We start from the raw sequence: 13,524 nt of genomic DNA, 5'->3' as shown, positions 1-13,524 counted from the left end.
AGTCAGATGCGAAGCATATTGGTGGCTAAACTTGGTAAGTAACTTGTCGCCGAGCCGCATACTGAGCACGTTGCTTGGCCAGACGTTATTCCCGCTCTTCATCAGTCTCTGTAGCACGCCGCAACCTTCGCTTCTCATTCCAACGAGCAGCTCTGTCTCCAGGAGGCATCTCACCTCGAGCGTGTCTAGCAGAGGCAAGCGCAGCTGCTTATACACCGCCGCGACGGCGCGAGCGACGGCGCGAGTTGGAGCCCCGTTTCTCCTCTGTCGTGACGTCACGGTGTCACGTGGTCAGCGTTGAAGGCGACGCCGCGAGCGACGGCGCGAGTTGGAGCCCCGTTTCGCCTCTGTCGTGACGTCACTGTGTCACGTGGTATGGCATGAGTACTCAAGGTCATTGAAGGCGACACCGCCGCGCCTGAGGAGCTGGGTTGAGCTCTAGTAATATGCTTCGCATAAAAGATAAAGACGCTGCAGGAAATGCAGCGTACCTTTAAAGAAGGTGAAAGAAACGAATGTGCATTCAGCTGCACGCGAGCGTTATTGTGCACCGTTCACGTAGCGGCACCGCACGGGGTGGGTGATGTTACGAACTTCAACCGCTGCACCACGATTACGGCTTTGTGGTCCCGTAGCGCTCGTCACCCGTTTCGTGACAGAGCGTTGGTAGCGATGACTCCGAGCCTGGCGTCGATGAGAATAACAAAAGGGACTTTATACATTATATACAGGTTATCCTACAGGACATGAACGGGTCGGCACTGGGGCCGAGTGCTCACAACAAACGCGACTGTTCTCGCACGACGACGTCCGGCGAAAACGCGTCACATCTCACCCCAGTCGGGACGACACTCTCTCCCGGTGGGGTCGGCAGATCCTGTTTTCGAGCGGCGTGTCACTGCTTTTATAATCCCCGAGGCCCATTGTCACTCAAACGGCCCAATACAAAGTCAGCACACGACGGTCGTCCGAGGGGTCCAACCAGCGACCGCGCTGGCCACCCGGTTCAAAGTTCGCGCGCGCGGTGACCTCCAGGCAAGGGAGGTGCGGCGCCGGGCTGTCGGCCACACGCGGACACGTTTAAACACGCTGCTTCGCCGAGGCTTCTCCCGGACGAAGGCGCAGCATCTTGTCTTGTGAAGGGAGAATTGTGGCGCTCGCAGGATAGATTCTGCACCTTGCAGATTCGGGATCCGGGCTTGTGGTAATGGCACAACAGCATCCCCGCCCTCAGATAAGGCGCCGGGAAGACGAGCTGCCTCCACGTGGCTCGGATGCCAGGCGCGCACGTTCGTCAGGCTCGTCCAAGTTCACGTCCATTGTCGGGACGCCAGGTAACTTCACGTGCCCAGGTCCAACTCGTCAGGACAGGAGCTCTGCTCACCACGTCGTCGCCAAGGCACCTTGACCAGCTCCGCTCGGGTCGTTCCTAAGACCTTGCTTCTCGCCACTGGTCCCGCTTGGTCGTTCTGCAGCTTGCAAAACCGACCGGCAAAAGGCAACACCCAACACGAACAAGTGCCCTCTGTCTCCCGTCAAACACCAGACAAGGCCATAATTCAAATCAACCTAACTAAATTGTTTTCCCCTTTTTTTTCTCCCGCTGCAACAAGAGGCAGGTGTACGATCTAGCGCACAAGGCTTAAACAATCAGTTTTCAAATTAACAACACCCTAAAATAGAAACAATTATTAATCAGCAATAATAATTACAAATAGAATGGTCCCCTTGAAATCGCTTTGGACCGAAAACATACTTCTGAGGAAGCAAATGAGGTCATTCATTTTTCCCGGCGATATTTTCGCGGAATCTGAAGCTGCTTATATTTGCGACCCTGCTTATCCGTGTAGCGGCGGTACAATAAGCCAGGTTCCTTGCCAAATGAAACCCCCTTTTTTTCCACTCCCCGTTTGACGCTCTTCCTCAGATCGGCTAATGAACAAGCTTCCTGTTGCTCGCGAATCAGACTTTTTCTTTCAACTGCAGCCTGCTCCTGCCGGCTGGCGGAAACCGGAGCGAGTGCGGAGCCCGCGTCGCCTAATTGCGGCGTCGAGTCTATATCGCGGCTAGCACTGCACGCGTCACTCCCACTCACTTCCAGGACCCGCTCGTCTAGGCCAGCCTCCGAGCTCTGCCTCTCCCGTGACTGCTCGCCACTCAAGTTACCGTGATCGGTCCGTGTGCCGCACCGCCTTTCGCCTCCCGTCGCTAAGTCAAGTTCCTTCGACAGCGGGCGCGCTTTGGATCGCGTGGGGGCCATGTACGCCACGTCGGCAAAGAATGATTTGCCCTGATCCCTCAGCAGCTGCTCCGAGCTATTTGAGAAGAGGTAGGAAAATTGCTCCGGGAGGGCGGCTGACACAGCGGCTTCGGTGTTAAGTTTCCCAAATTCTCCTTCAATGCTAACCGTTGCGATCGGTAAACAGACACTCTCCTTCTCGGCCACTTGCCGTATCCTAACGCACTCTCCCGTAAAATCACTCGAGGAGACGAAAGACGGGTGAACAACGTCCATAGTTGCTGCAGAGTCCCGCAGTGCTCGGCACTTCTTGCCGTTTACCTTAATTTCCTGCACATAGGGCTCCAATAGACGTATGTTCTTGTGAGTTTCCCGTATCGTTGCAAAAGCAATTCTCTCTGGGCAGCTTGCAGCGATGTGCCCTTGCTTTTTGCAATTGTAGCAGGTTAACGGTCTCCGTTTTTCAAAAGAACGCGTCATTTCGTTTCGCTGTTTCGGACCATCGTCATCATTCTGAGATGCATTCTGTCCATCCCTTACAGTTTCTTTGGGAAGGGACTCGTCGTCCCGAAACTCGCGACGCGTGATTTCCTTCCGTTCGTCGGGCTTCCCGTAAAACACATCTCTTCTATCTGCTTTTTCTACACGCACTGCCTTGCTGTGCAAGCTGCGGCGGGTGTAATACTCTTCCGCTAACTCTGCTGCCTTGTTTAGCTTAACCTCCTTTAGCCTATCTTGCAGCCAGAGCCGGACATCCTCATCAATGCAACGGTAGAACTGCTCCAACGCGATGCATTCGACAATTTTGTCGCGGTCGTCGTAAACCTCTTCGCCCTTCAGCCATTCCACCAGGTCGGCTTTTAGACGAAACGCGAAGTCAACATTCGACTCCTTACCCTTTTTTGCGTACCGGAACCTCTGCCGGAAGGCTTCGGGCGACAATTTGTACTTCCGCAGTAGCGCTTCCTTCACATCACTGTAGCTCTCAAACGCCTCTTTCGATAAGCAAGTTATTACGTCTGATGCCTCCCCAGGAAGCAACGCTAACAGATTCTGTGCCCAGAGGGATCGCTCAATGCTATTCCGTTCGCACACGTGCTCAAATTTCACGAGGTATTTGGCCATATCCTCTCCGACGACAAAGGGTGGAAGTTGATCGCGTATTCTTGGAACGTTAGAAGTGAGACTAGGCGCTGGCGAGCTATTTCGGGTCTCCAACTCTTTCATTTTAAGCTCGTGCTCACGAATCTCTCTCCTTTCCTCCATGCAACGTTCCTTCTCCCTCTTTTCCTCCTGTTGCTGTTCTCTCCTTTCCTCCTCTTCGCGACGTTCCTGTTCTCTCCTTTCCTCCCTTTCCCGTCGTTCATTGATATCCGCCCAGGCCTCAGCGGCTTCCTCAGCCGTTACGTCCCCAGTCCTCATGACCTCAAGGATCGCATTCTTTCTTTTGGTTGAGCCCAACTCAATGCCCAACTCCTCACAAATTTCGAGAAGTTCCTTCACCTTGTACTTCTCCATCGTTCACACTGTCCTCCTGCTGTTTACCCTTTTTGAATATACCTGCCGTACGCTACTATAACACTACTAGTAAGACATATGCAAGTATTTCACACACTGCCCTGTTTACCCTCTCAGCATCCCCTGGTTTTCAAAACACTCTTACTAGGCTTGAAACACACAAGGTTAAACACAATGCAACACCAAGTCAATCCCTGAGCTACTATAACCTGTGTCAGAGAAAGTCTGGTGTTTGAGGTAAACTTCAGGCACTCACCGCGCCGAGGTAGCTGATGCCGGTCAATCCCGTAGCTGCCATCCAGTGTTACGAACTCCAACCGGTGCCACCAGTGTTACGACACCCAACCGGTGCCACCAGTGTTACGAACTTCAACCGCTGCACCACGATTACGGCTTTGTGGTCCCGTAGCGCTCGTCACCCGTTTCGTGACAGAGCGTTGGTAGCGATGACTCCGAGCCTGGCGTCGATGAGAATAACAAAAGGGACTTTATACATTATATACAGGTTATCCTACAGGACATGAACGGGTCGGCACTGGGGCCGAGTGCTCACAACAAACGCGACTGTTCTCGCACGACGACGTCCGGCGAAAACGCGTCACATCTCACCCCAGTCGGGACGACACTCTCTCCCGGTGGGGTCGGCAGATCCTGTTTTCGAGCGGCGTGTCACTGCTTTTATAATCCCCGAGGCCCATTGTCACTCAAACGGCCCAATACAAAGTCAGCACACGACGGTCGTCCGAGGGGTCCAACCAGCGACCGCGCTGGCCACCCGGTTCAAAGTTCGCGCGCGCGGTGACCTCCAGGCAAGGGAGGTGCGGCGCCGGGCTGTCGGCCACACGCGGACACGTTTAAACACGCTGCTTCGCCGAGGCTTCTCCCGGACGAAGGCGCAGCATCTTGTCTTGTGAAGGGAGAATTGTGGCGCTCGCAGGATAGATTCTGCACCTTGCAGATTCGGGATCCGGGCTTGTGGTAATGGCACAACAGTGAGCAGGGAGCGCGAACATAGCGAGCATCATGTAACCACGACGAGGTCAGGTTACGACGCTACCGCACAAAAAACGTGCACGCGTGTTAAAAAGCGAGGGGACGCTATCCGGCTATCCCGTTTCCAGCGGTTTTAAGAATAATAAGAACTGCATAACGGAAGATCTCGATCAAGTCTAAGCTGTACAAATTCGTAGTGGCATCTCGCCTCAAGTGCTTTCAGCCCGCAAACGCAGCCGTGACAACACTTTATATGTGTGCGTATGGAGGGGCGGAGGGAAGGAAGGGATGGTGAGGCTAAAGTGCAGCAGCAGTTTTCAGCTCAGGTTTCCATATTGTAACTCACGTTAGCGGGCGGGGGAGGGGCAGGGGGCGGATGCTTTCACAAGAAGCCCTAAGTGCATATCCGCGTTTTTGCACCCCTTTCCTGCTTATTATTTGTTTTTCTGCTGGGAAATGTATTATTTAGCGAGCACATAGTGTCTTTTTCTTTTTCCCGATGCGTCGTTCTTGGTACACCCTCCGTATATATTATAAAAGAAAGACATGTTCACTTACCGGTGTCGTTGGCGATGTAAAAAGCAGCCCTCTTCTTGATTGTCAGAGCTCCTGCGAGACGAGAGAGAGAGAGAAAGAAATAAGAAAAAGAGCCCGCTTAAGACAGAAAACAGATTGCTTGGTTGTTCCTTGGTTGCCGATTTAAAGCGATTTCACTGCATCCATCATAATGCCTAACGGATAAAGATCTGTCTGTATTTTTTTTCTGTGTTCTTCTTTAAAATTTTAGTATTCTTTTCGTTTTCTGGTTTTAATCAGCGAGTGTCTCACGGCTTCAAAAAAAGTTCGTGACCAATTGAAGCGCGTACACTCTAAAACGCCGGTATACTTTGTCTTCTTTTCTGCACCTGCTTTAATTTCTACCTGCTCGTTCGAACAGTATTGTGCGGGAAATTTAAGTTGCAATCAATCAATCAATCAATCAATCAATCAATCAATCAATCAATCAATCAATCAATCAATCAATCAATCAATCGTTCCAAATAATATTTTCTAACAGCGCGGACGCTAATAAAAGAAATAACATCTGTGTGACACGTTGCACAGTTGGTAACATATCTTTACCGTAATGGTTGGAGAAAGGTAAGGTAACCGATGGAGATCACACTGTCGAGAAATAGGACAATATGAGCTAGATGTTCTAATGCAAGCTCTGATAAAGTCATTAAATTCTGAGGTTTCACGCGCCGAAACCACGATCTAATTATGAGGCACTCCGTTGAGGGGTGCTCCGGATTAACTTTTTTTTTCTCTCCTCTGGGGATCTTTAACGTGCACCCGGTGCACGGCACACGGGCGCTTTTTTCTTTTTCATTTCTTTTTTCTTTTTGTTTTCGTCCCCTCGGTATGTGAACCACCGCGGCCGGGATCGGACCCGCACCCTCGAGCTCACAAGCGCAATGCCATAGCCACTGGGCGACCGCTGCGGGTCCAATCTAAAACGTACAAAAAAGTAGAGCGCGCGCACCAGCGTAGCAACGACTGTTAAGTCCTTCATAACCTTGACAGTAGGTTACTTACGACTTCAGGGGGAAACAAACAAACAAACAAACAAACAAACACAACCTTTTAATCATCCGCTGCGTGTCCAGCAGTGCAAATTAACGAAGTTGCGAGCTGTTCTTTTCTCGATTTTGCGCAAGAACCATCATCGCAGTCACTCAGTCTCTAGTTTGCGGCCAGTAAATTCAAAGATCCAGCGAAATGTGCCCGCAACGCGTAGAAGCCGATGAGTCAGCTATTCGGGAACCCCAATTCCGAGTAGTCGAGTGCATCATATCGGATTATCTCGCAGAGATAACTCATTTATCCCGACGTGGTATCTCTATCTCCTCAAGGGGTGATATCACTGCAGTTGTATAGATCTCTCGACACTATTATGCGATATGTGTGGAAACAGTCCTGAGTGGTCTCGATGTAATCCCCGGCTCCCCACTACTCGAACTCCCACGACAGGCAAACGAGAGACCCCTGATAGCATTATCTGCTGGGAAATGCAAGCGCCGTGAGGTAATATGCTTCTAAGTCGATATACGGCATCGTACAACGTCGCTCAGCTCCGTCGAGCATTGCTAACAAAATACCTCTCAAAGGAGCGGTTGATTTTTCCATCCGTCTTCAATCTCCGCCCGTCAGTTGCACTTACCTTGAATACGCAGCAAAGCAGGAAGGAACAAATGCGAATCCATCATATATACATACCCTCCCACCCCTCCCTATCTCGGGGCTTACATATTTAACTCATCAATCGCCTTACCGGCCAGAGCGGCCTTGCACGGCATAATTCAATTGCCCATGGGCGCGTTCCGTTTCTCTTTATTTCTGCGTTACTTTCGGGACTGTTCCTCGATCCCCAAATCCATCTTCGCTGAGCGGCGGAAATATGGAGCACGCCGCTGGTGCAAGAACGGAGGGACCATCGAGAAGCCGCTCGCTGAGTGCGTCATCAAAAATTGAGCCGCCGTGCGTGGAACCGCGAGACGGAACGTGAGGCCACAGAGTTGCGCGCAGGTGAGTGGGCGCACTTGCCGCTGGGAGATGAGAGAGATGCGAAAAAAAAAAGTAAATGGGGCTGGAGTGCACACAGCAGGCATTGCCAAGTCCTCACTCTGAGCTTACCACTGTCGTCGAAAAAAAAAATACGATCATTGCATTCTACCGGTGCTAACGTGTGGGGCAGAAACTTGGAGGTTAACAAAGAAGCTCGAGAGCAAGTACCGAGCAAAGAGCGATGGAACGAAACATGTTAGGCGTAACGTTGAGGGACAGGAGGAGAGCGGTGTGGATCAGAGAGCAAATGGGGATAGCCGATAGTTTAGTTGAAAAGGAGAATGGAAAAAATACAAGAGCTGGGCAGGCCATGTAACGCGTGGGGCAGATTACCGGTGGAGCATTAGAGTTACAGAACGGGTGCCAACGGAAGAGAAGCGCCGTCGAGGATGGCAGAAAATTAGGAGCGGTGTAGAACTTTGGAAATTTGCAGGAGCAAGTTGGAATCAGCTAGCGCAAGACAGGGGTCATCGGCGGTCGCTGGGATAGGGCGTCGTTCTGCAGCGGGAATAAAAATAGGCTGATGACGACGATGACGAAGCTGACTTTAATGGTGTTCGGTGAAAAATATTATGCGGATCACACAACCCCCCCCCCCCCCGCACACACACACACACACATCCACAGGCCGCTGTCGAAGCTTCAAGAGAACCGAGAGAACCAGTATGAGTGTGCCATGTCACGTTACTCTCGTAAACTGGAGTAGCAAGCTGTAGGCGTGTGGCCAGGAAAACATTTCTCGCATCCAGCGAAGTATAGTTCGCCTATATACACCACGTAAGTTCGCACAGCCGCTCGTGCTGGGCTCGGGAGCACCGAGTGGTATACACTGCCGGATGTGGCGCACATTTTTGCGATGTGTAGGGAGTCCGCTGCTAACCAGTCCTATGACACCCGCTTCGCCTTACATCCACGATGCTGCACGCAAACCACCCGCTAAAAATACGACGCATCAGCATCGCCGGGATTCGTCGAGACGCTCGCGCGCTCGTCTTCGACGTCGTCTCGACGGGCAATGCTATAACAAGTCGCGGCCTCGCCAAGTCGAAGGGAGGGAACCGAGGCTCATTACCGGGACCGTCGCGCGCGACCGCTAATGAGATCTAGGGGGAACGTACGCCGTGATGGGCAAAGAGTATAGTACATATATACAGCGGTGCGCGCGCTCTTCTTCTCGACGACGCGTCTCGGGAACTCTCTCTCGCGTGCGCTTTGGATCGCGCAGGCGGTAGGGGGTGCGGCCCCGGGGTAATCACGTGCCGTTCGCAATTAGGGACGAGAGCGTCGCGCTAGATGCTGCGCGCCTTAGGAGGAGGAGGAGGAGCAGACTTTGCCGGCGGAATCGTGCGCTTGGCGTCGCCTTCTGTCGCCAGTAGTTAGGGATATGGGCCGGAACTGAGCGGATTCTCGGCTCTTGACACTTATCGCGATGAAGACGAAGGGGATGCGGGCCATTCCGACCCTTCCTTCCCTGGCGGCGGGTGTGCCGCCGCCGTATGTACGTCTGCTTAACGCAGCGTCTGCTGAGACTGCGATGCTGTTGCCGAGGTTATATACGTCTGTTGGTCGTCTGCTCCCCTAACGACTATCTTACGTCGTTTATTTTTTTTTTCTTTATGGCTCGACGGTCGCATGAAAGAAAGCCTGTTAGTGAACGCTGACTGAGCATCCTCGTGGCACGCCTCATTGATCAGGTAAATTATCCGTGAGGGAGACGGACGCCACGTCGCGTTGGGGCCGTGCGCATGCATGAGGACGCCGGAAGAAGCGATAAAGCATATCGCGCCTGCAGCATCCGTATGGCAGATCGTTGCGGATGCACGATACACTGCCGGCTCTTGACGACTCTTATACTAGATAGCGTGCGTGGTTGCCTCTCCGCTTTATAACGCCAATGCCCTACCCATCTTCCCCGCACCCTAGCCTAGGCCACAGGGCCATCTCTTTCTTGCACAAAATTCATTCATTCATTCATTTATTCATTCATTCCGCCTTATTTGACACTGGGCGTGGGACGCTAAACAAGGATGACTGGCAGTATATATGAATGAGGTGCAGCTAACTGTATACTGGTCGCTAAGCGCTCACTCCTGTCTCTTTGCTGAAGCAGGCTAATTTGTCACTGACGTATGGTCATTAGGACGCATGTTTGTCAAAAAAACTACGCGCTCCCATTTTTTAATATCGATATACGTCGCAGCTGCTCGATGCGGGTATTTGTGTAGCGCACGATTGCACCGGTGTAGTGCACTCGTGAAGTGGTGCACTTATTCAGTAGCAGACTATAGGGAGCTCACGTTAGGCAGGACCTTAAATGCGAGTTCGTTTTTAAGAACTTTCCTTGTTCTCCGTGTACTGGAGTTTCGCGGGCACGTATTATTCGCGACGGCTTACGAATAGCGCATACACGCAAGGCGACGCACAGAAGTTGACGACTAGAAGGATTCGTTTAACGTCCTTGACGTCTATCGCGCAGTCATCGACCCGCGGTGCCTCCATTTTCGAAGCGTGCTGCGGCTACTGCGGAAATTGGGCCAGAAAACCTAGTTGCCCTCGTGATTAGGTTTAACCCTCGAGAAAGAAAAAAAAACTGATCGAAAACGCGTATACCCGGGACATGTACCGAAGGAAAGAAAGAAAAGCAGAGACGGCATGCTCCGTCTGGTCACACAAGGACGCCACTTAACGATCAAGATGCGAAGAATTGGGGCCGCGCTCCTGTCCACGCTTTCTTTTCGATAAGCTTTCGCAAGAACATATCTTGAGCGCGGGAGAACAGGCAGGCAGACAGACATCGAGCGCGACGCGTAAGAATTAGGCTGACCCAGCTATCAGCTCGATACCCTAAGTACCCCATCCATGCGCATACGGAGGTGGGTCTGCACGGCGCATACAATGCAAAAAAAAAAAAAAAGCGGTGCGTGGTTTCTTCGACACGCGGTGTCCGAATCGAGCGAGGCGGTCGGCAATCTGGAAGCCATCGACGGTGACCCGTACAGTGGACGAGCCTGAAGGGCAAAGAAGCGAGAACGTTTTAAAAGCGGTACGCGGTACGGCTTTGGGAGTGAAGTCTCGTTGCGAGGGTAAGAAAAGAAAAGAGAAAGAAAGCTGGGAAAATTGAGCGAGATCGGAATTGTAATTTAAGGAGCGAAGATGGGAGTGAGAGAGGCGACGTAGGTGCCACAACTCTGCCTCCCCCCCCCGAAAAAAAAAATAAAAAAGAAGAAAGAAAATCAACAGGTGCTCATGTAGCAGACGACGCAAGCAGACGGTCAGGTTTGTTAGTGCATGCGAGGGATGGGCTAAGTGGGAGGGTGAGGGGCGGAGAGGGGGCACACCGTTGGCGTACCGTTCTAAACTGCAGAGCACGATCCCGTTTTCGTTTTAAAAAAAAAACTGGCCGCGCAGGCCTTGAGCGAGATCACGCGATTCGCGCCACTATAGGAAGCCAAGCGGCCCGAGTCGACAGTCTTGCTTTTCGCTCCAGTTTCTTTCTCCCCTCCTCCTCTCTCGCTCACTTTTGCTATTACCCATCGGCGCGCGGCCCGATAATGCGGGGATTCGCGTCGAGGCTGACTTCCTTGAAGCCAGCTTCAAGGTCGTCGCGTCGTCTCTGCTCCTCGCATTGCTTTGCGAGAGATCGAGAACGCGTCGAAGTCGGCGGGTCAAAACAAGCGAAGAAGAAGAAGAAAGCGAACTCGGCGAACATTCCGGTCGGCTCCCCGTTCGATTGCGAGAAGCGGCGAGGTTCTTCCAAGTGCCACCGCGACTGGCATTCCGCTGTTTTCTTTTCGGGCCTGTGTGCGAGACGGGACCGGGTAGCAGCGCAGGGACGTAGCCCGAGTCTATAAATGTCTAGCAGCCTCTCGGGTGACTATGTTTGTCCCACTCTTATAGCGGTGCAGAGGCGCTGTAGTAGGTTGTTCAACTTTCGATAACACGCAGACCAACCTGCTGGCACTAGCGGTTTTAAGTGCAGGAGAAAGGGGGAGGGGATAGGGAGGTGGGGGTTCAAAGCAGGCCAGCCAACGTCCGCACAACCTCCACTCTGACCACCACCCTGCAGTCCTTTCCCGACACCTTTCATCCTGGGACTGCAGCCTCCACGTCTCCCGCAGCTTTCTCGACAGAACAGCAAGCATTCGAGCTTTCATTTTCGCTTTCTCAACTTTCTCACTTTCATCTATTCCTACGATCGACTGCAGAGTCATTCTCGCGGACTACGCGGCGGTCGCAGATAAAGTCTGCGGCTATTCCAAGGGCGCCGGCGGCAAGCAGCCGGAGAAGAAGGCCGAATTTCGACCATTCGCCCCCTTTGCCGCCGAACGCTGTCCGCATCCCCGGGCCGAGACCATTCGTCGTACGTAAATAAAAGCGCGCCCGTAAGAACTCCGCCGAAATGGACTCCGAGTGTGACTCCGAAGTGCGTCCGTCCTTCAACGCCAAAGCTTTCCTTTTTTTTCACGCTATCATTGTTGCTGTTGCTTGCTGCTGTTGTTGTTGCTTCTCTGCGTATCTCTCGGGGCTACTATAGTGGACTGACCATTTACTGGTGAAACCTCGAAATAAGAGAGAGAGAGAAACTGAAGGCCGTACGGCGAGGAAGCCATTCTTGACTGTCGTCAAACGCTGCCACTAGCTGTTATTACACGCGGGCTTCGGGAGAGCCCGACGCCGGGCCGTAAATCTTTCCTTTCATAGGGGCCGGCTTAAGAACTGCGACAGCCTCGGCCTGGGCAAAGCAAGCAAAGCGTGCTCTGGCCGTCTCGCTAGATCCGTGCAGCGCGTCGATAGCTATAGGTGGCTTTCACGGCGCATTCGGCATGTCACAGGCGGAGTCCGGAGATAAAGGCTGTTTTGCACGTAATAAAGGTTACCGTCGGTTGTTGCGAATGGCTGCATAACGAAGGCGGTCTGATTACATCATGCGTTCTCACCGTGCAAACAGCTTAGCAAATTCGGCTCCCGAATGAACGCTACTAGTTTCAGCTTTGGCCAGCGCTGCACGGTATTAAAGCTCTTCTTTCTGTATTTCTTTATGTCCACCGGAGACCGGCCCATATATAGACCTTGGCTAATGGACACCCATTCATCATTACATTATGCCTGCCAGTCTAAAAGTTTGTCGCTTGTACACTATTGTACTTGGATTAGCTTCGCGTGCTTGCCGCGCATGCTCCTTCCATTCTCACTGGATGTCGTAGCGAAGGATAAAGTTGAAATTAACGAGGGGTATGTCAGCGTGTGGCGGAAATTGCGTCGCGATTCTGGAGTCCAGTGTATGCGTTTAGCCGGGGCTGAGAGAGAAGACCTAGGTGGTGGGAAGGTGCGTACGAAAAATGAAACGCGGTGCGAGAATTTCAGTTCAGACATATAGAGTCCGGAAAATTTTTTTGCGCTAGGAGATTGGATGGGGTATACATATATATAGTAAATCGACTTAAATATCCGTCTGTATTACTTCTACAGGTGTGCGAATGATCCGCTCTGTTTAGTACGGAATTTCGCAAAGCAGCAGCAAACGGTACCTATAGATATCCGCATTGCAAGAAATGCGGTCCTTCTAGCGCATAATTACTTTATTACAGCGAAGCTTGTTTCGCCTTCCTTCGCGGGATTAGGCGCATCTGCTCGGCCGGTTTCTCAACGAGTAAGGGGTGGGCCGATCCCGGAGGCAGTGTAATAGTAAGCTGGGCCGAACCTGGAGATGAGGTAACTAATGAAAGCGGCGCTGATCACTGAGACCGTATTATCCGCGGTTGCGTAGGGTCACACGGTGGAGCCACCGCCTATCGGGCCACTCTTTCTCAGCCCGGATGTTTGGCGCGCACGTTCTTACATCGTCCTTATGTTAAGTGGTTTACATGAAACGCCGCTCAAAGAAATTACAGCGGAATTGAAAGAAGCTCATGCTGTCTTTGATGGCTTCTACCGGCATTTTTTTTTGTGGCTGCGTCGGCGTGGGCGTGTTCACACGGCGTGGGCGTGTGCGTGGGCGTGGGCGTGGGCGTGGCGTGTGCGTTTGCACACGGCGTGGGCGTGTGCAAACTGTTATCGGGGCGCTGTTATCAAGGCCTAAATGAGTATCGTGGGCCATCCGCTGATGTCGGCAACGTCGTATGGAAATGATTTTGAGCTTGATTACGGTGCGGTCGTCGAGCAACGTT

At 52.3% G+C, this 13,524-nt stretch overlaps 1 protein-coding gene across 1 annotated transcript in view; it reads right to left on the bottom strand.

Annotated features, from left to right (window-relative positions):
* Positions 1-13,524, bottom strand: part of LOC139056123 (mucin-19-like) — a 104,532-nt gene that overhangs the window by 44,266 nt on the left and 46,742 nt on the right. The window contains exon 3 of the mRNA XM_070534019.1: positions 5,309-5,359. Coding sequence (XP_070390120.1) covers positions 5,309-5,359 — 51 coding nt within the window. The remainder of the gene's footprint in view (positions 1-5,308; positions 5,360-13,524) is intronic.

This window comes from Dermacentor albipictus, chromosome 2, assembly GCF_038994185.2.
Source record: "Dermacentor albipictus isolate Rhodes 1998 colony chromosome 2, USDA_Dalb.pri_finalv2, whole genome shotgun sequence".
NCBI lineage: Eukaryota > Metazoa > Arthropoda > Arachnida > Ixodida > Ixodidae > Dermacentor > Dermacentor albipictus.
This window is presented reverse-complemented; position numbering and strand designations above follow the sequence as displayed.